The sequence below is a fragment of the Sinocyclocheilus anshuiensis genome, unplaced genomic scaffold, assembly GCF_001515605.1.
Source record: "Sinocyclocheilus anshuiensis isolate Anshui unplaced genomic scaffold, SAMN03320099.WGS_v1.1 scaffold883, whole genome shotgun sequence".
NCBI lineage: Eukaryota > Metazoa > Chordata > Actinopteri > Cypriniformes > Cyprinidae > Sinocyclocheilus > Sinocyclocheilus anshuiensis.
In genome coordinates this window covers 371,165-393,136 of record NW_015547678.1, presented here as the reverse complement: position 1 = coordinate 393,136, position 21,972 = coordinate 371,165, and the positions used below count along the sequence as shown (strand labels likewise).

The 21,972-nt window shown below is 39.3% G+C and overlaps 1 protein-coding gene across 2 annotated transcripts in view; it reads left to right on the top strand.

The window, feature by feature from the left end:
- The window catches only part of LOC107703057 (sterile alpha motif domain-containing protein 11-like), a 59,747-nt gene that overhangs the window by 17,123 nt on the left and 20,652 nt on the right, over positions 1 to 21,972 (top strand). For both annotated transcript variants that reach the window (XM_016505548.1, XM_016505547.1), the window contains exons 3-5: positions 649 to 821; positions 12,490 to 12,599; positions 21,163 to 21,255. In XM_016505548.1, the coding sequence (XP_016361034.1) occupies positions 649 to 821; positions 12,490 to 12,599; positions 21,163 to 21,255 (376 nt within the window). The remainder of the gene's footprint in view (positions 1 to 648; positions 822 to 12,489; positions 12,600 to 21,162; positions 21,256 to 21,972) is intronic.

Genomic DNA, 21,972 nt, shown 5'->3' with positions numbered 1-21,972 from the left:
TCCTTTTGTTGGCCTTCCAAAAGAGGACGATATCCGCTTCGTCATGCCTAGAGCTGAGCCGTGCTGGTCGCTGAGGAAATACATCAACTTCACGCTGTGGATCGTCGGATCGGCTTTCACTGTGGACGAAGCGGAGGCCCGAGGTCGTCACATGTGGTTGTCGCAAGCCCGCCGGCCACTCCTTCGTCGAATCCGCCGGCTGCTGCTCATTTTCCTCAGTTGGTCTGAATAAAAGTGGCAGATATGTTACTTACTTGATCAGATGACATTTTCCAGTGAAAATTCTTATTTTGGTCATATATTCCAAGACGTAGGCTAGAATCTGTGATTCTGAAGTACAGTGAATATCCACACCGGTCCGGCTGCTTGGGTAAATTATGAATTCACATTGCTTTAAGTCTATGTGTGTACTGAAAACTAGCCTTTCATGAATCAAATTACATGAATGCAAATGCGAAAAAAACATTATGAATATGACTGTAATCCATTCAAAATGTGTTTTATCAGCCTAAAGAGAATTGAAACCTCAGCCAGCGTGTGACGGATCGGGAACGTTAGCCATTTCTCTGTACCGCAGCTCAAGCCAGTAAAATCAGAGAAGGCTGTTCCCAGAGTCTCAGTCTGTCTGTCCCCTCTGTGCTCCTGCAGAACCGTGGGCGACTGGCAGAGAAACGCACCATCCCCTTGCCGCCAACACGGGTGCCCAAAAAGGAGTTGGCCTCCGTTTTCAGCAGTGACGACAGTGAGGGCAGCGAGCGGGCCAGCGGAGATCATGAAGACATCAAACAGGAAGAGCTGCATTACACTATCATGAGAAAAAGGTGAGAATTTGTTGAGTGCATGTTGTGTAAATGTGTGAGTGTGTGGGTGGGCAAAAAGTTAAGTGCCAATCCCAGTGCCCGGGATTGATACATCAACCATGATCTGCCGGAAAGCGGTTAGACATATCAGACATCAGTATAGCACCAAAGAGTTTTAAACAACCCTTAGGTCTTTACCCTCATAGCCCCTTATTTTGACGAACACGTACCCTCTAACACACACAAATACGCTCATTTACTTTTCTGGAAGACACTACAGACACACCAGATGTGCCAACAAAATACCCATGCTTGTGAGCCCACAGGATACATTCACAGAAATGAACATGAGGTCTTCTCATGAACCATATGAAAAGTGATATTGTTGATGAGGTATTTGCAGTCATGGCAACTTTCTTGATGTCGTAGATCTCAGAACGGCTTGAGTGGCTACCTGATTCATTTCCACTGTGTTAAATTTAAATTAAACACCTTTAATATTTTAGCATGTGCCTTAACCGCATGCTCAATTCTATTTTGGGTGTAGCTCTTGTTAAAGACTGTGGAAAGCAAGAAAGTACTTGGTCATCATAGGCTAAAGGGCCATTCAAATCAAGGATGATAACTATAACTATGAAGTTTTAGTAATCATTTTAATTCTATGAGAATAGGGAAGTCCATATTACAGCTAAAATAATAACGACAGAGAAACAATGGCATTGGAATCACAATGGAAAAACTTTGAGCATTTAAAGCAGCAGACGATATAACCGCAGCACCTATGGACACTAATTTAGTTATCGATATACCTATCTTTAGTTATAGTAGTGAACAGGCCTTAACACCTGTTAATTTGTATATTTTTCCTTGCATCACTTTTTATATCACTAACTAGGTATTAATAAAGGTACCATAGGTAGCCATAAATGTCAGTGTTTTTGGATATGCACTATTGTGAGACCATAGAAGTATTATTGGTTAGTTCCTAAAAGTACCATATAAAAATGTTGTAGTGATTGTTGAGTATCATGTGATATAAAAGTACTTGTTTCTGTGCTTTAAATTGCCATTTAAGTTTAAGTGTCCATGCCATTTATGCTATAACTGTCTAACTATAACGGTTTAATATTCATAAGTTACATTCATTTTAAAAAAGCATAGAAAATACCTTTTTCAAAACCTAGTGAACTACTTAGGCAGTTTCTCAATTCACTCTAAACACAAATATTGGGTAAAGTATCACTTTTTAATTACATTAAGCATTTTTATTGATACTTTTTGGTATTTTTTGATTAAAGTCAACACAATGCATTCTGGGATTGCGGTCTCTGTGAAGTATATATGCAGTGCTGCCTTAAAATTTGGCCTAAATGAGGCAGCGTAATTAAGTTTCCCATTATTTGAAACAGTCTTAATATTTGCTTTCCATGAAAAAAATAAAACCCATGCTACTACAAGTTCCACATCTCCGTCTCCAATCAGTGCGAGGGAAATAAAGCAATTCAGCGTTCATTAAATCTTCATGAGCTGTGTTTGGCCTCCCTCCTCTCTGGCACACAAGCCTGAAGAAGCTTATGAGCCTGCGGTCGGTGCAGCAGTGAGCTAAGAGCAGTGGCTGAAGCGAACGGTTTTTCCGCCAGCCTTTTCGCTCTGCCTAAATGCATTACAGGTGATAACTAGCCAGCAGATGTCAGCCCTGGCAGGTGAGTCTGGGGAACCACATTTTTGTCAGACCATCTCCGCTTCTACTAAAGAACTTGTTGAAAAGCTCGGCCTTGAGGTTCTGATCTAGTATTAAGTATTCTTTAATCACTAGATCATGCCTTTTAAAGCTAGCTGTTGCTTTGAGACTGCAGGCTTTCTGTCTTCTGAGGGTCTTTAGGTGATTTTTCACTCACGTTTTTTGAATTGAAGTGTCAGCAGTAGTTTCGGCGGTGTTTGCAGTGAGAGTTTGTGTTGGCGGTGTCTGCATGCGCTGTTGTGGATAGTTAAATCTCCAGGAAGCTTCAGTGCTTCTAATGAGAAGAGTAAGAGAAGACAATATTCTCTTTTCTCATTAGCCACTTGGCTCTTGCTAAAAATGTCTCGGTTAGCCCTAGCTCCTGTTAGGCTTTCTTAGAGCAACCGCCATTGCGTATAGCGATAATTTGACTTATTTAGTTGCCTTTCTGTTTAACACCTCTTTTCCCGTGAAGATGTGCCATAATAGTTGTAGCTGTGCAGTTATAGACTTTTTCCCCCTGCAGTAAATGGCGAATGAATTCCAATGGTTGAGTCATTTGAGTATAAGAGGCTTGGGTTTATGCCCACTGGTGTTAAGCGGGAAATTTGGGTCATTACACAGCACTGTTGGGATATCATTCTCAAGGCAGCCTATACATACATCTGAGGTTGTGCCCTCATCCAGCATAGGCAGGTCATAGCTGGATCAGTCCATTTTGTTTAGCCACACAGGATGCTAGCTAGCTGTCATATTCATAAAAGACATCATTGGCCAAAACTGAGTGATGTGAGGGTGCTTTTGCTGTGCTGTGCATTGAAAACACCAGATGTGTTCACAAGCACAACTTGAATATGATTATGTTGTGGAATAAAGAAGGGCTCCGAGTTCTTACCTTGGAGCGGATCATCTCTGAATGCCCAGGTACAAACCTAAGCCCTCATCTGCAAGACTTTCTTGGTCACTTCCTTCACTCAACCCCCGAGCTGCTGGCAGCCACTTACCCTGTGACACCAAGGACGGCACAGGAACCAGAACCGCCAAGCTAAACTTATTAAAGTGATCTCCCCCCAACACTTCAGACGCCCGCGCATGAAGATGCTAATGAATTTAAAGAACACTTATGACTAATATCTAGGGCTTTTACCCTGTTAAAGGCGGCGGACTGCGAGGAGCCGCGTCTCTCCTCTGCTCCAGGGCCGCTCACCTCACCCATACTTTACTCAGATGAGGATCTGACCGAAAGAGATAATGGGATGTTCAATCTATGAAATTCAATTTCCATTGAGTTGGACTCGGTAAGTGAGTTGTGGAGGGGTCTTAACAAATTGGATTTAGTCAATGGATGGTGAAGTATGGGGAATTCTTTTTTGCGTTTGATCGTATTTACGCCTCATCATTGCAGTTTATATTAGTGTTGTGGTAGAGTGTGCATAGCGTTTCTTCAGTCCAAATGTATCTGCTAATATGTACTGTATACAGAGGTGTCCCAAAAGCATGAGACCGCTTCTGTTTAACATTTTTCTAATTTAATGCTAATTATGTTATCTGCTTAACATTTTGAACAAAAAGTTGCATTTAAATTAAGTTCAGAATGTCTCTGTACTTTTACGTTTTTTTCTTTTGTTTTAATGACAGTAGAACTTTAGCTGCATGATCGAAGTTCGTGTAAAACCTGATGATTACATTTTCCAGCATGATCCAAAGAGCTTCTTGTGCTTCAATGGGAGCAAGAATTTCTGACCATTTGTACAAAGATGTTTAGTGTCACAAATTTACTTAAATAGGGAAGAATCTGATATATTTATTATTAATTTTTTGTTATGATGTCTCTCTTAAAAGTTTGTTTATTTCCAGGTTTAAATAAGATTTTGAATCCCAGATTTTCTATGCGGACTCAAACTTTTGGACCCCAATGTACTTTAACCTTCTGCCAAAAGATATTTAAAAACAAAATTAGTGCAGTTTTAGATACGGCCAGACGAATATACGTTTGCCCAATCGTACGCGTTTCGTTTTCAGAGGATTTCCAGCCACTGCCGTGAGAAAAGCCGGTACACTTTGACACCTTAAAGAAGACTTCCTATATCTTTTAACCAGATTAATGTTAATGGCCAGCAGGTTTATAGGTGATTAGTCCTCAGTCCTCCTGTATCCTGCAGGCATACAGACCTTTCTTTTCAAGAAAACAAGCTGTGCTTAGGCTGAAGCGTAGCGCTTGGCATGGTCTTTTATATTCCTTTTTTCTTAGTGATTTCATATGTGGAGGTTTTGGGGTCTTCGGGTCAAGATGCACTAGAATGAGTCTAAATACCATACTGAATAACGGAATAACAAGAATTAACAAGAACAAGAATATAATCTTTGAAATGTAAATATAATCGGCTGATAAAGACAATGGCATGTCGTCGACTGGCCTCCTATCTGAAAACGTTCACTTTCGCGTTCTGCTTTAGCAATAAAATGTGCAAGTATGAGATGTTTGTCATAGTATTAGTCTTCAAGGTCATGCCAATCATTTCCTGAAGCCTACCTGTGCACAGTCAGGTGTGTCAACACCAGGGCTTTGAGAAGTGCTGACTGCTTGTCTGGGTCATTACTGAGTAACCATCATGGATTATATAAGATAGTATACTTACTCAAAGGACAACCTGCTAAGAAAAACCTCCAAAAAAGATGGCCCATCCCATATTGCCTTTTATATTAATGCTAATGTAATGATAAATCCAATTTCGTCTCTTGTGTAAAACTACCTGGCATTTAACTGTTGATTTACTTAGGATACTCTCACGATTTTTGATGATTTTTCTTATTTACAACCTATGGAAAAAAACTAAGTGCAGAAACATAAGTGGATTAGATGAAGTAGGGGAGGAGGAGGCAGGTTGATTCCAGAATGGTGGACCTTCCCCTTGAGCACGAGGGACAGGGAAAGGAAATAAATCAGACAACACCTGTTGCACCTGTCTGGATAGAAATACTGTCTGTCTTCCCCCGGGTTTCTGCGGCCTCTTCAGAGAAGGGCCTGACCTGTCTGTGTTTAGCATTAGAAGCGTTTGTCCAGCAAGGCGTGCCGTGCTCTTCCCTGGTGGCTGTCTGGACCTGAATGTAAGCACTCAGCTAGCCAGAAGTGGAAATCAACTGGTCCAAACCTCAGGACTGAAGCCAACCTAAACCAGCGTCTTTAGCGCACTGTGACTGGCCAGGCTCTTAAAATGCTGGTATGTACAGTCAAGGGCATTTTCATCTGACACTTAAACTTTTTTTTTATTATTATAATATCATTGAGTGCTTTGACACTGGGTATTTTTGGAAATTTTATTCTGAAAAACAACAGACAAATAATAGAGCCATAGATTAATAGATGTTTTAATTTTCCTTTAAAGGATTTTTGCACTTTTAAAGACATTCTGCTGATGATGAAATGCCTCTTGGATGAAATGGTTTAGGTTAAGGATACCCCAACCTTTTTTACGTAAGGGGTTCTTTTGTTTGACTGGTTTTGGTACGGTCACACAGGTTTAATAGAATTGTCCATATTCAATCATTTGTGTGGTCCACCGGAGGAAATGATGGGTACTCAAAAGTTTACTTTAAATCATGTGACCATGTGCGCCATTCGTTCGTTTTTGTTTTGTTAAAACATGTCCCTGTGCAGTTCTGGAGTGTTGCACGACACACTGCTGGGAAGGGGATGTGATGCTGTAGGATTCCTGGAAAGAACCTTCTCTTAAGGCAGTAATTAGTGGTTGGGTTCCAGTTCTGGAACTTTTAAAATGTCCAGGGCTCTTCCCAAGGAATGGCTGTAGGCTTACACTTCTACAGTTTACTATTTTCAAGAGAACTTGTGTCATTTACAGCCCTGTTTTTAAAAAGTAGAAAAATGCATCCCGCTATGTACACTATGTAACAGTTTTGCTAATGTATACTCACACTTTCTAAATTCATAGGGCTGGAATTAAGGCCAAATCCAAAAAAACGTGCTTAAGTAAATGCATCTTTTTTTAAATATTCTTTTTGAATGCGTATTTTAACACATATTTCAAAACGTTTTACCATGGCGATGCTATTTTTTTATTTACTTGTTTGTTTTTCAATAATTAATGTAATCATAAAATTATCTGTCATTTCCCTCAGACTTTAAATAGTTTTGGTGTGTACTTTCATTTTGTGTATTTTTATCAGACTTGTTGTGAACCGGTCTGTAGCTTTTGTTTGAAGCTTTGTTATTTCTGCGAAGATTTTCAGTCATCCAGGTGATTGGATCGGATATTAAAACAATACAATTGCTTTGAACAGTAGACCACTTGTTTAATGTAAAAGCAGTCTGCATTGTGCTGTAAATAAATAATTCTGGTATAAGCATTTACTAAGAAAGTAAATGTATCGCATTGAACACGCCTGTCAAGCCAACGTAAATAGGTAAAACAGTGAAGATGTTTTAATCAGGTGTTGTTTTCCTGTTAGCATCTCCTTTGATTGGTTTTGCTTCAACCACATGAGTTAATCAATGTCATTAATGTCACATCTACAGAGAGCAGCTGTCTATAAACAGACGTTACACCACATATCACAGCTCTCAGGCTTTTTCCGCTGTTCGCTTTTTCTAATTATCCAACACCACAACGTTCAATGTGGCGAAATAATATTTTGTTTCACTTCTACTTTTCTGGGTTCCCGCATGCTTATCGACCTCCCATCAGCTTTTATAAGGCGGGAACAACAGGAAAGCTCAAGAGAACGCACTGCGCTCTCATTTATTTATGTATCTATTTCGATATTTATTTATTGCTCTCCTCTCTAGCTGAGGCCTGGCTGCTCGGTCTGAATGTGAGTGGAATAACAACAGAGAAAAAAAAAAACAGAGAGAAAAATTGATTTTTTTTTTCCTCAAAGTTTAGATTTTCTTTCTGCTGTACCGTTACATTTTTTTTTTTACTGGTTTTACTGGACATTATTTAAGTTGTTTAATAAAAGTAATGGTGAAATTCTCAGTTTTGTACCATTTTTGTACCCAGTTTTGTTCTCAATTTTGGTCTTGTTTTCCAGTGCCAGTTCATAGTGCAAAACGTCTGTCACTTTCTGTAAAAAGGAGGCATCCTCTCCACATGCCTTCCCACTTTCTGCTTGGCACCGCTTTGTGTGTGTGTGTCAGGGTGAGACTATCAGCGCTGTGTTCAGTAATGGTGTAAGCCCTGGCGTTAGGATGCCCAGTCTGCCAGCTCTAAGTGTGACCTCTATATCTGGCGCCAGCTCTCGTCTCCCGTGTCACTGCAGGGGCACTTGCACTCCCTGACGTTCCCACTGCCATGAGGAACACCACGTCTGTCCAATTGTCTTTTGAGCTGCCTTAAACGCAAGTCAGTTCATAAATACCTGCCATTTAGCGGATGCTTCTCATTTAGATGTCATATTTGAAAACCCAGCCATATGTGCAAATACGTACAAAACAAGTAAGCATTTTCTTAAAGGAACCGTTCACTCAAAAATTGTCATTATTTACTCACCATCATGTTCCAAACCTGTATGACTATTATTAATTTTCAATTGCAGTAAGAATGAATGGGGACTAGAGTTTTCAAGCTTGGAAAAAGGAATGCAAAAGCGATATAAAACTTTCATAAAAGTAGTCCATATGACTTACTATTTAATAAACATCTGTAGTCTGTATACCCGGTTATTATAGGTGAATAATTTTCATTTTTGTTGAGTTGAATTACTGAAATAAATGAACTTTTCCACGACATTCTAATTTATTGAGATGCACCTGTATTCCTTTAAATCCCTTACATAGCTACCTATAGGAGGACTTTATCCCTTTAGCAGCATTTGAATCAGAGTCAAGCAGAGCTCTGTGCAGGTGTGCAGCTGGTTTTCTCCACATTCAACCACAAACCCTAGGCCTAGTGCTCCTATATCAGACGTACATCAAGAACAGATGGAAGTGCTTTCAGCTCTGCATGTGAGTGCTGTGGTGAGGAAATGTGTCTGCTACCAGCAACAACACAGTTGATGCAAAAACCCTTATCTTTCTGGCATCGGAAAGATGATTTGCTGTTCGTTGCGGTGTCACAGATTTTCATTCCGTTGTAAAGCACTGACTCTGAAGCTGCACTGAATGTCTCTGATTCATTTTTCGGCACCTTCCAAATATGCTATTATGCTATTTATTTTTATATTTTATTTTAAAAATTATTACATTAGCTAGAAATTCATAAAAATAAACATTTAGAATAGTAATGCCTGGTTTTGAAAATTTAGTGAATGAAATTCTTTAGAACATAAAAGTATTTATTATTTAAAATATGATTAAAAGAGCCAACCATAAACTACATAATGTAGCTGTTATATCAAAACATACTTTAAATTGTGTCACAGGCATACTGCAGAATAAACAGTAAAACATGTTTTTGGTTGACACATTCCTTTGGTTAGACTGTATATTAAACCGACCAGCCCTAACAATTTTTTTCTTGCACATTTTTAATATGATAGCTGCTAATAGGTCAGAACATTCATTAACTAAATGCAAAGATGTTATATATATATATATATATATATATATAGTTAGTGTCAAATGTACTATAGATTATTACAATATACAACTTTTCCTAGTATAAAATTATTTTAAAAAATGTTATTTATGGCATTAAATATTGCTATTTTTAGTCACTGTAGAGTCATCAGGTCCCGATTTGTTGCATGTTGTTTTTTGGGTTTTTTTGGTCATGCCCAGTGCATGTCCTCTTTCAGCGGGTCATATCTGCGGCAAAGTGTCTGTGCAGTTGACGGGGAGGTGTAAGAGGTATTGACCAGTTTAGATGGAGATTATGCTGATCGTCTTCACTGCGCGATAAGCTGCAGCTCATGTCCTAAGCAGAGTTTTCAGGTCCGCCCTGTGCTCCCCTGTGTGGGTTCGCTGACTCGGGCGGCCGGGTCTTAGCTCCAGCCCTGACGCAGATTATGACCTTGGCCGCCAGTCGTGGGAGTCCTCATTAGCGGCCCTCACCGGGACAGCCCAGAAAAAGTGTGCTAATTAACCTGCTAACAATGTCCTTGCTTAGTGAGCTCACTGCAGAGCCTCCGTCCGAGGATAATAGCCTTCCTTAGCTGCCAGAGCGGGAGCTGGAAGATGGAGCTGTTGTTTGGACTGATGCCCTGTTAAGGGGATGGATGGGGGAACTTGGATGACCTATAGAGAATGGCAGAGTTGTTTCCTAGATAAAGGTTAAATGGACCTTTGCGCTGCGCGGAGTAGCATAGTTTCATGCAAGTTTTTAATATTTTATAGTGCTGTTGCCAAATTAGAATAGACAAACGTCAAATTCTGAATAATATTTAAATCTAAATGCTGTTTAAAAAGAGTTTTCTACTAGAGCTTGAGCTGTTTAGGTTGTTTGTGTTTTTGTATGGTGCAACTTGTATAAATGTAGCATATTCTGTCAAATCACTTTGTATATTTTGCAGGGAATTAATGTTTCTTTTATAGATTTATTTCAGTCTCATTTATCTTTGTATTTATCTGGGAGTTTTCCAGCCTCAATGAAATATGAGTTTTCTGATCATAGATTTTTATTCTTGTAAATGTAGTGAATGATTGTGCTTTCGCTGCATTGTGTGTATTCATTGTCTATATTAGTAACAATGTCTTTTGTTTATATATATTTATAATATTTATATCTAAATGTATTATTTTTAAATAAAAGTAGTATTTTTAAATTAAACATGTAAAATATAATTTTATATATAATTTATGTATTACTTTTTTCATAATTTCTAATAATTTGCATTTAACATTGCTCATGATCATTTAACCCATTACAATATTAACTTAAGTTGCATTTAAGATAATATCCTAATTTGTCCAGCATTTTTTTTGCTCACTGAATGCTGTAATATTTATAAGTATCATGCATCTGATCTTGCGTCGTACACTCGACCAATGGCATTTCTGTCAGACTTCTGGATTCTCGGAATGGCAAATGAATTTGCAGCCCAGTTGGGTCATGGAGAATAAATTCCTGTACGTGCTGTGTTGTTTGTAGCTGAACTGAAAGCGTGGCAGGCTGACATTACTGAAGCCCAGCCTGTAATCTATGGACTGTAAAACTAGCATTTCGACTGCCACAAACAGCAGGGCCATGGGCCCACCACAGAAACACAGCGGATCGTGAGACTGTCCTGTGACAGCCCGTAAAATGTCCCTCAGAACTCTCTTGACATTAGTGCGCCCCATAGACCGCCAGGCGCTGCGAGATATGCATCTGATATTTGCTAAATGCTAATCGGGAATTTTAAATTATTATGCGTTATAATGCGATCAGAGCTGTAATCAGATTGCATTCAAATACTTCCATGACACACTTCTTCTATCAGTCTCTATAGAGACAACATGGCCCAAGCAGGACTTACAAGGGTTAATGAAGGATGAGTGAGGGAGGATGAGAGGGGGAAGGAGGCAGGAAGGGAGGATGAGGGGACGGCCTTGTCCAGTTCTAATCTGTAAACCCTTCAGTTGGCCTTGAAGAGACGACCTGGAAGAGGAAGACAAGTGTGCGGCGTGAATATCGGTCCTGGCCTGGGATCAGTTTATTGGTCTACGAAGAGTTTTAACTCTCTTTCTTCATGTTTCATGTGTATATGAATCATGTGTGAACATTATTAAAAGAAGATAATAAAATACAATATTAAAAATAAATATAAAAATAAAACAATTTAAAGAGTGAATGATTTATGTGTAAACATAATTATAAATTATAGTAACATTTTATGAAATAAAAATATATTTAACCTAATATTTTCCATTTAATTTGTTTTAATAGGTTCCTTTGACCTAATTAAAACCCCATTTAACAGATATTATTAGTATATAATATTAGCAAGATAATATTGATTCTTTGTGGGGTCAGTTTTACTCTGGCAAAAATGTATACAATAAAATCATTCCAAACAATGTCAAATGTGACCTTTGAATCAAATCATGTAATATTTCTTATAGATAAAGTTTGAAACATTATATCAAGTTGAAACTAAAAGTTGAAGTTACTGTAAGATAACTTTAAGTATGTATTAATAGGGCCTTGGGGTTTCTTAAGCTAAATATTCATTGGTTTCTTCACCTGTCCAAAACAGCTGACAGGATTGGTTCTCTGGTTGCAGTTACGAGCTTGCGTATGACACCAGAGCATAAGTGCTTCCTTAAATATCGCCGGAATTACATACAAATTTTATTATCCATTCTAATTTCTAAATCCGCACGCTCATGTTGAATGGTAAACCAGCGGCTTTTATTCACCACTTATCGGGTTCCTTTATGAAATGGCAGATCTCTAGAGATTACACTCATCCCCCACGCGCCTCGTGTGCCTCCAGAGACCCGAACGATTTCAGCAGAGCGATCATAAAAACCATAATCACCTGGTTTTAAGCTCATAAACTGCTTATGAGTTGAATGTGTTGATTAGAACATCTTAAGGTTGAAGATGAGACTGGATGAAACTCAAAACTGCTTGACGCAGGAATCTGTCAGCGCTCATTATACGCTTAAAATCCAAAAGACAATGAATGCAGAAGCGAGGCAAAAGAGCCAAAGGCAGAGAGCGTTTCAGCTTCAAGGGACCAAACCGGAGTGCACCAGGTCGGCCGTGTTTGATTCAGTTGAGGTTGTTTGTGGTGGAATTACGTTGGGTTTACTTTTTGTATACTTTATGCATCGTTCTCCTTATGTATAATTGGTAAGTTTGATCATTTCAGTTTAATTGGGCAGAATTGGTCATTTTTCTGTATTGAACTTTTTTTTCTTTTTTAAATCCTGGTATGCTAAATGTGTGAGTGTGTTGCTTTGCGTTAAGAATCTGTGATTAAGAATCCCTAGAGATATTTACCCTTCCTCTCTCTCTTTCTCTCCCTTCTTCTTGCTTTCTGTCTCTCTCCTTTTCTTTCTTCCCTCTTCTGCTTTCCTTTTTCCAGTCGTGACAGTGACCTCTCAGCGATCATCTCCAGCCTGCACCACACCCGACAGCACGGCATGCCCGAGGGCCAGCCCTGCTCCGACCTCAGCCTCGCCTCCGCACACTCAGGTAGGACACACCTAGAGACAGCACACCTGAGACACATTCACACATGAATGTTCTGCTATGTTATTATCCATGTGATTATGGATATAAAGTGAAAACATATGTATAGAGCAAAAGAAAACACATAGGAAGTGGTCTGGGTGAAGTAGCCAAAAATGCTTTTATGATTATGATACACACTTGTCAAATCTGTGAAATGTGCAGTATCTGAACTATAGTCCTGAATTATCGTTGTAATTGCTTCTGTGGCTTTCTCTGTCTATAATATTCTGTTTTATTGCCATCATACTCTGTTTTTACAGGGTTTATCCTTTGATTGATGTAGAACAATTACACTGACTGCGTGCTAGTATTTTAATTTGGTTTAATTTGCATGATTGAGGGCTGTAAGCTCATTACTCGCTCCATTGTGGCCATATTCATTCCATTACTTAATGCTCTTGTCTTCGCCTCTCTTAGCACACAACTTAAACCACCGTTAAAACTACTCTCAGTAAATAGCTTTATTTGTCATTAATCTCGGACCAAACAGAAGGACTACCGGACATACTGTGTGTTAATCTTATTGGTTCTCTGAACCACATGGTCACCCACAGGTTGAGTAATTTTGACCTGTCTGGTTTTACAGCTAGGCTTTAATGTTGTTTGAAGATTTATGTTGCATGTAAATATTTAAAAAAATATGTATTTATTTATTACTGTTTTTTATTTTAATACCAATTTTTTGCCATTTATTTTTAATAGTTTATACTTTTATTGTTATTAATTTTATTTTATTTAAATAATACTTTTTCATAACATGTCTGAACCACATAGTCACCCACAGGTTGAGTAATTTTGACCCGTGTGGTTTAATGTGTTGGTTTAAGATTTATGTTAATGTTAATGATATATATATATATTTTTTTTTAAATGTTATTTAATTTTTGTGTAATTATACTTTTTTTCAAGTCTGCAAATGACTATCACTATCACTAATTGCTTAAAGTTAGACATCCTTAGATTTCACTTTTTTTAATTTAGAAATTTTATAATTAGCACTAAAAATATATTAAATAGTTTTTATTAAATAATTAAATGGTAATTTTTAAATAATAATAAATAGTTATTTATTTTTAGTTCAAATTAATTTGAGCTTTTTAGGTTGTAGTAAATACTGCCCAGTCAAGTCATACTATGGAGGATCCTATGGGTTTCTGGTAAAATGGCCATATGTGAATATATGTGTCTAAATCCTATTACATTAGCATCGGTTGAGCATAACAAAGTCTTAAGCGACTGTCCCAGTCCTCTATATCTCTCTGATCGTATGGCTCCAAATGTGGATCAAATCACCTTTACCAGGCTCTAGGTTTATACTAGACTGGAGATCTAAGGGTTGGCTTAAAAACAAGACCAGTACAATTTGCCATTACCTGAATGGAAGATGCTCAATTAATCGTAATCTTAATTGGAGAAGGCACAAAGGAATAAGAGTGGAAGCCACCTGCAGCGCGGCTGATGACCAAAATCTGTCAGTTTGAGCGTTTAAAAGAGGTTTAACGGGTGCAGCTAGACTCATGTCTGTAAACAAGTCCAAGCCGATCACGCAGCATGTCTAATTCTGTCTGCCAGTGAAATTAGAGAGCCACCGTCCCTGGGCCAGGTTAGGAGTTGAATGGATAGAACAGGCCCATTTGGAAGTGCGTTTTTCGCATGATCAGAAAGATGCACATTTATTAAATTTCACATTTGGCCACATGATGCTGCAAGACACAGCATGTTGGATGTAGCAGTACGTTAAAGGTTGACCTTATATAAGCTTGAATCAAAGCAGATGCAAGTGTTCATTTTTCCATGTTCAGCTGCGAGACTCCAACAGCTTTTTTTGTTCCGAGGGAGGGATGGGGGGGAGGGCAGGGCGCCGGCAGCTCGTCTGGCTCTCTGTGTAGACTCCTAAACGTGGCTTTGCGGTCAGACCAGAGACTCTTAATAGGCGTATAAGGTGTTTTTGCTTTTTTTCCCTCCCTCCCTGCCGCTCTCATGGTTTCCTAAAGGCAGACAGGAGCGTCTGCGCGAAGCTGCTGTATATCTTGACCAGCGAATAGGCGTAGATTCCCTGAATTTGTATGTTATAATCTAAATCTTCTCAAGATGCAGCATTTACGTGTTTATACTGCAATTAAAGTGTCCTGTCAGTGATGTTTGTTTCCCCACCCCTACAAGTCTACTTGTCCTGTGCACGACCATCATTATATCTATGGGTGGGCCATAGCCCAATGCACTGTAAATCACTTTGGATAAAACTGAAAATAAAAATAAAATATTCGATTATATATTAAATAAATATATATAAAAAGATCTCAATCTTCAGTGTCACATGATCCTTCATCATTCTAATATGCAGATTTGGTGCTCAAGAAACATTTCTTATTAATGGTGAAAATGATTAATGATAAAAACAGTTATAGCTGCTCAATATTTTTGTGTTGCTCAATATTTCAGTGTTGCTTCAAAATGAATGAGCAGAGCGTCGTATGGTATCAAGGGAGGGTGGACTGCAGTGTGGAGTCTCGAGACAGGCGGAGGAAGAGGAAGCCGACTGCCGCACTGGGGTTGCTTTGCACTGGAAAGGCCTAATCTTCAGTGTCACATGATCCTTCATCATTCTAATATGCAGATTTGGTGCTCAAGAAACATTTCTTATTAATGGTGAAAATGATTAATGATAAAAACAGTTATAGCTGCTCAATATTTTTGTGTTGCTCAATATTTCAGTGTTGCTTCAAAAGTTTATTAACTTCAAACTCAGATTAATTCATAGTAATTAATTAATTAATTAATTAATTCAAAAACATTGGTGTAAACAAGATATTTTTTATAGATATTTATATTTTTTACTATTTAAATTAAGAAATTATTACTTTTAGGCAGCAAACACATTAAATTGATCGAAAATTACAATAAAGGGACTTATAATGTTACAAAGATTTATGTTTTAAATAAATGCTGTTTGTATTTAAAATGTTCTATTCATCAAAGAATCCTGAAAAACTAAGTTTCCACAAAAATATTAAGTAGCACAACTGTTTTCAGCACTGATTCAACATTGAAATTCTGAAAATTCAGCCTCTGTAGAAATAAATTACATATTAAAATATATTAAAATAGAAAACAGTTACTATAAATTATAATAATATTATAATATCTCACAGATGTGATGGATGCAAGCCAAAAAGGATAAGATTATTCATAACAAATGAACGTCTGACATCAGTGCAAAAAACAGATATAACATGATATCATGATATAAACAGTATAGCAAAATCACCACCGTTGACACATTGGTTGTCATACGGCGCAACCAAAATTATACGTGTTTTTTCTCCTTTTTCTGTCTCTGTTGATTCTCTCATGAACGCCTGCCTTTCTTGCATCTTCTTGCATTTTCCTCAACCACCTTTTGTCTCCCCGTCTTTTGTTTTCCCTCAATTGCAGCGTTTTTTGCCTCATTCTGTTGTTTTCTCATTCTTTTTCCCATGATTTTGATCTTTCTCTTTTTTCTCTGCTCGTTTCCCTCCCTCATTTTCTGTCTCTCTCTCTCTTTCTGTCTGTCTCTCCCCTAAGGCTCTCAGTGGGGGAGCGAGGGGGATCAATAAGTTATTAGCACCATTCTGTCAGCTGTAATGTGGAGATTGATTGGAGGTTGAGGCACTGCCGCGACGCCCGCCACTTCCCCTGCCTGATAAAGATGACAGATTAAGGGAATAAGAAAAGGGAATTAAGGAGTGTGGCCTGTCCAACTTGTCAGTAGCCAGAGAGACGGAAGGAGCAAAGGGAGGAGGAGGAGAAAACCAAGAGCCTCCTTCTCTGCTCATTTAGTCGTTTTGCTATTTCTCCATCCATCTAGCCTTCTCTTTTCTCCCCCCACCTCTAGTAAAGTTCTGCCCTTGTTTTGGCCCGGCTCTGCGCCGCACAGGCTGGAGTTTAAAGGAATTAGCAGCAGCGCTGGCAACAGAAGCCGTTCCGTGAGTTGGGTAACATGGCTGAGGCACGAGGCAGCTCCGAGCCTCCCTGTTTGGTGTTAAATGTGAGCATCACAGCTTTAAGAAGCAACATTTAATTGGTATTAAAGGCTTTCCGCCTTAAAATCTCTGACCCTGAGGCAGACAGGCGCTGCTGAAACCCTGCCTCTCCCTTGAGCGCACTGAGAGACAGAGAGAGAGTGCAGTATTCTCACTGCTGCGGATGGATTTTTGAAGCTCTTTGAAGCTGTTTTTTGCATTTATTTTTTTGAATGAGCACTAAGTTTCAGGGTAGAGAAGTATATAAAGTGTGTATAGCATATTTTTTACAAAAATTACTGTTTGTAGAAAAGACTAAGGTTTAATTTGGAAAATAGCAAACTAGCATATTACTATTTCTGCCTTTTGAGTTGTATGCTAATATGCTATTCCAAATGCAGCCAAAGGCTATATGTGAAAAAGCATACTAACATACTTTTTCCAAAATGTGCAATATACAACGGAAAATATGTTGAGACATAACTGTATTGTGGGATGCTGTACTCTCAACTTGACCTTCCATTTCCAGTGAAAACAAAGTGAAATTTGATGGCTTTTTTGACTCATTTCATTTGGACTGTCAAATGTTTTGGTATATACTCCACACTATGCACTATCCTTTGCACTATACACCAAGTATGCTAGTGTAAAGTATATATTATGTGCTAAGTATGCTAGTGTTAAGTATATACTCTGCAATAAGCACCAAGTATGCTAGTATGAAGTATATATTTCACACTGTGAACTAAGTATGCTAGTGTTCTATTACAAACATACCTGAAGAGTTAAATCTAAACTTAGATCTTAAAGATTTAAGTTCTTAAATCTAAATTGCTCCTTCATACACTACCAAAAAATTAAAAATATGAGTAAAAATCATGCAAACAGAGAACAATAAATGGATAGGAGCATGAGAGAAGCGGGTGAACAGTTAACATGGAGGTTTATAAGGAGAAAACAAAACTGCGAGTGAGTCAGTGTCGCTTCCCGCCTCCAGCTCCTCCATGCAGAATAACGGCTTCCTCCTCACGGTCCCGAACTCTCTCTTCTTTTGTTGAGTGCATTACTTCAACTAGAGACCAAAGTGCTAAGAGCAGACAGAGTGCGGTCCGGAGCCAGGTTTCCTCTCCGCCTGCGCCGACGCCACGGGCACGCTGTCCTGCTCCAAAACTTTTCCTCTCTTGCTTACGAAACCATTTCATACTGCAAATCACTCTGTCCTGTGCTGTCAAATCACATCATGAGAATTTAAAGGTTTTAAAGGTTGTGTTTAATCACTTGGGGGGTTGATTCGGGGGACGGAGCACTGTGTGAGTTTGAGCTGTAGGTATGAGTGACAGTTCAGGACAGTTGATTTCAAAGAGATGGAGATGGAGGTTGAGATGGAGATAGAGAGGAACTGGACTCAGCCTAGGGCTTTGGGAGTGTTGGCAGGCAGGAGGTTGCCTGATAAGACGCGATGGAGCTTGGAGAACAGGCTGGGCTGGAGATAGCAGCGCTAGGGTGGCTGAGCCTGTGGGAAAGACACTGCTGAGAGATTAGGGTCAAACAGAGACGTACAGAGAGAAAGAGAGAGGGGCTCCGCTCAACATAGCTGCTACAGAAACCAGAGGGTGCTGTGGTATGTGTTTCCCAACCCTTTTCATCTTAGGTACCTTCATGCTCCTTTTAAAGGGACAGCTCACCCAAAAATGAACATTTTGTCATCATTTACTCATCCTTTATCCTGTTGCACATAAAAGAAGATATTTTGAACAATGTGTGTAACCAAACAGCTGATGGTCCCCATTGACTTCCATAGCATTCCATACTGTGGAAGTCAATGGGGACCATACTGTTCTTCTTTTATGTTCAACAGAAGCAAAGACAGTCATACAGGATTGGGGGTGAGTAAATGATGAAAGAGTTTTCATTTTTGGGTGAACTAACCCTTTAACTCCTATTATTTAACACCTTTTAAACTAAAATTTTACCTGCTTATCTGATGTTTTTGCTCATCCCTTGCAGGCCTTTGAGCTCTTTTGGCTCATGCATAGACAGGAGCAGCCGGTTGCTATAGTTTTACACTTATGCAGTGATCGTATCAGTTCCACGTGAAGATAGAGAGCGGAAAATAATTGAATACGCCAAGGGAGATTCTTCACCTCAAAGGCCGACGAAAGGAGAAAAAGTGGAGCGAGAGACAGACGGAGGGAGTGTTGTTGTTGTCTTTGGGCAGAGGTTAGGAGAGGAGATGGGGGCCCATTAGAGAGGCCCCTTTTTCTCTTTGGAGTGGGATAGACAGCCTTCCCCCCTGATGAGAATACATCAAACAGCGTCATTAGTAAAGCTCGCTCCCCACAAAGAATCCCAGACTGAGCTCTGCCTCTCCAAAAGCTCTTTCAAGCTTGCTTTTCTTTCTCTCTCTGTGTCTCTTTCCAGCACTCTTATCAGAGAGAGGGATGAGCAGTACTCTTGGTGTCGAGAGGCAGGGGTGTGAGAGAGTAGTTTGTACTTTTGTGTCGGACATATACAGAGGTGCAGGCTCTCTCGGTTTTGTGTCATGCAAGAATCTCCCCCTTCACTCTTCTTTGATGTGTAGAGCTTTATTCATGGCTTACACATAAGGGTCATCTGTAGTAATGGCTTCCTTTAAAGACCTTGTGAAATCAAAATGAGAGTTTTGCAACTCTCTAGTTTATATGTGTTAGCTGTGAGCTTATTGCCATTAATTTTTCCCATAGGGATTTAAAAAAAGTCTTTGTTAGTAAGCCATGAACCAAACCAACCAGCAACAAGGTGAATCACAATATTACAAACTTTGAAAATCAGACAAAAAGACAAAGGTACAAGACGTTGTACTTAAAGGCATTAATGCGGTAAATAACTAAATCCCATGCAAATCCCATGATTCATTGTGAATGACAATCAAATTAATAATGACAGGTAAATATTAAAACTATTTATTTAAAGAATATAGTAGATTATATGTATATAAAAACACCATATTTTATGTTTACTGCAAAATATTCATATATATGCACAAATATTTAAGTAGTTTAAGAGTGTAGAGAGATTTACTTTGATGTCATTCGCAGTGCTTAATGGGAGTTTGGCACAATTAGCTTGTCTTGATTCTCAGATTGGTGGCGATTTCTTGTAGAATCATGGGTAATGTAGTTTTTCACCAGGTGAAGGTTGAAATAATGCAGACTGACAGCTTTAACAAAAACATTGATGAACAACCTCATAGCTCAATGTAGATCGGCCTATAAAAGTTTATAAATTATTATGGTGTAAATGAATGAGATTGTTACTTATTGAACCCAACTGTAGCACTCTATACCTGCAACCAACTGGAAAGTTTATTTGATAACAAATAGAACGATATGTCCCTTTTTTTGCACCCAAATTTCCTTAAATATGAAAGATGTCAATATAAGAAAGATCTCTGTGCTTGTTGAATGATGTTATGAGGTCTTTAAAATGATGCACCTGCAGGGCACCATAAATGTTTTAAAAATAACTTTTTATGATATCCATAGACAATAAAATACAATAAATACCATAAAAGTTCAAATGCAAGCAACATGTATAATCCGTTTCCTCTCAGTTTATTGCGCAGTCCATTTAGATTAAGAATCAGACAGCAACAAAAGACAAAAGGAAGAGCATAACCCTGTGGCTTTGACTTTTTTTCTTCATGTGGCGCATGAGGGCAGAGAGAGAGAGAGTGAGAGAGGGAGAGGAGAGTGCAATGACAAACGGTCTCTTCCTTCCTGCATGCATGCACCACCATGCTCTCAGCAGCACCCCTCCCAGCGTGATTAGCAGGATATTGATTTGAGGTGTTTGGGGGGAGGAGGGTGCTGTAATCGTACACTAGACACCAGCGGCTCACTAGAGCGCTGCATTAGGCTAGTGCAGACAGCCTCCACTTTTCTAGAGAGAGAAAGAGAGAGAGAGAGAGATAAAGAGAAAAGGGGGAGGGAGAGAAAGAGTGAAAGAAAGGAAGGAAGAGATTAGCAAAAGGTGTGAGCTCTATATTCACTGAAAACAGAGAGTGAGAGTAAGTGAAAAAAGCAAAAAGGCGTAATAGCACGACAACAGGAGTTTGATAGAAGACATAGACAAGACCACTTACTTTTTTCACATTTTTTTCTTGCTCGTCTTGTCATTTCTGGAGCTTTTACTCCGTATTAGGCCGGTGTGAAGACCAGGAGAGATAGATAGTCAAGACAAGAAACGACGGTAGAGTGAGGGTGAGTGCAAAGAGAGAGAGAGTGTGTTTGTTCGAGATAGGAGAAAGAGAGAGAGCAGGCAAAAGAATCTCTCGTTTCTGCACATGGCTGACTAAGAACCAGATCTGTCATTCACGCTGGCGCAGGGCCCTCTCATCTCTTCGTATCTTTAGTCGCTCTCACAGCTCCATCATGTATGCAGGTATAGAGCCAGGCGGCGAGCTGCATGTCGAGGGGTTTAGGGGCCGTCTGACCGCATCTGAACCCCTCTAACCTATTTCTCTCTCTTTTTTTTTTCCACAGATGACATTCTAGGCAAGAGGAGAGCCTACTCCCCCAACAGCAGCAGCGAGTGCCCATCTGACAGCAAGAAGTCCCGCAGCGTGTCACCTAAAGGTAGGGGCCCCTCTCGTGCATGTGTGTGCATGTGTGTATGTGTGCTGGAGACGATAATGCGCTTCAATCAGAGCTGTTTAACCTTAGTGCGTAAGATGGAGTAGGTGAGAATAGATGGAGCGAGATTGAGCGAGAGTGGAGGGAAGGGGTGGACAGATAATAAGAGGAGGGAGGAGAGAACAATGCTCAGTGGAAGACAGACATCTCCTCCCCCCTCCTGCTAACCTTTTCACACACTCTACAGAGAGTTCACAAGTACAGCATTCGCTAATTCATGTATGCATGCATACAGACGGTTCGGTTCTTAAAATAGTGAGATGTTCATTCAGACTTCAATAGCAGAACCTATATGGATTAATTCTTTTTTTTATTTCCTGCCCTTCTTACTAACACACTTCCACGCTCGGAATCGATCTGACTTGAAGTTATTTTGAAGTTGTATTGTTGAAAATTGAGTTACTAATATTCCAGTCAATAAGACTCTCGAATGTGACACAGACTATGTGGAAGTGTACATAAGACTGTAAGCGTAGTGCGCTCCAGGAGCGGTGCGTCTGCAGCAGTCATGCTGCGATCGTTTCCGCACGGAGTCTATTTCTGCTGTGCTGCATGCACAGCGCATTATTCGCGGTAAAAAAATAAACATGGATTGACACGGAAATTTAGTAATTACACCATAAATGCATATAATTAAAGTCTACTGTTTCACAGTCAACA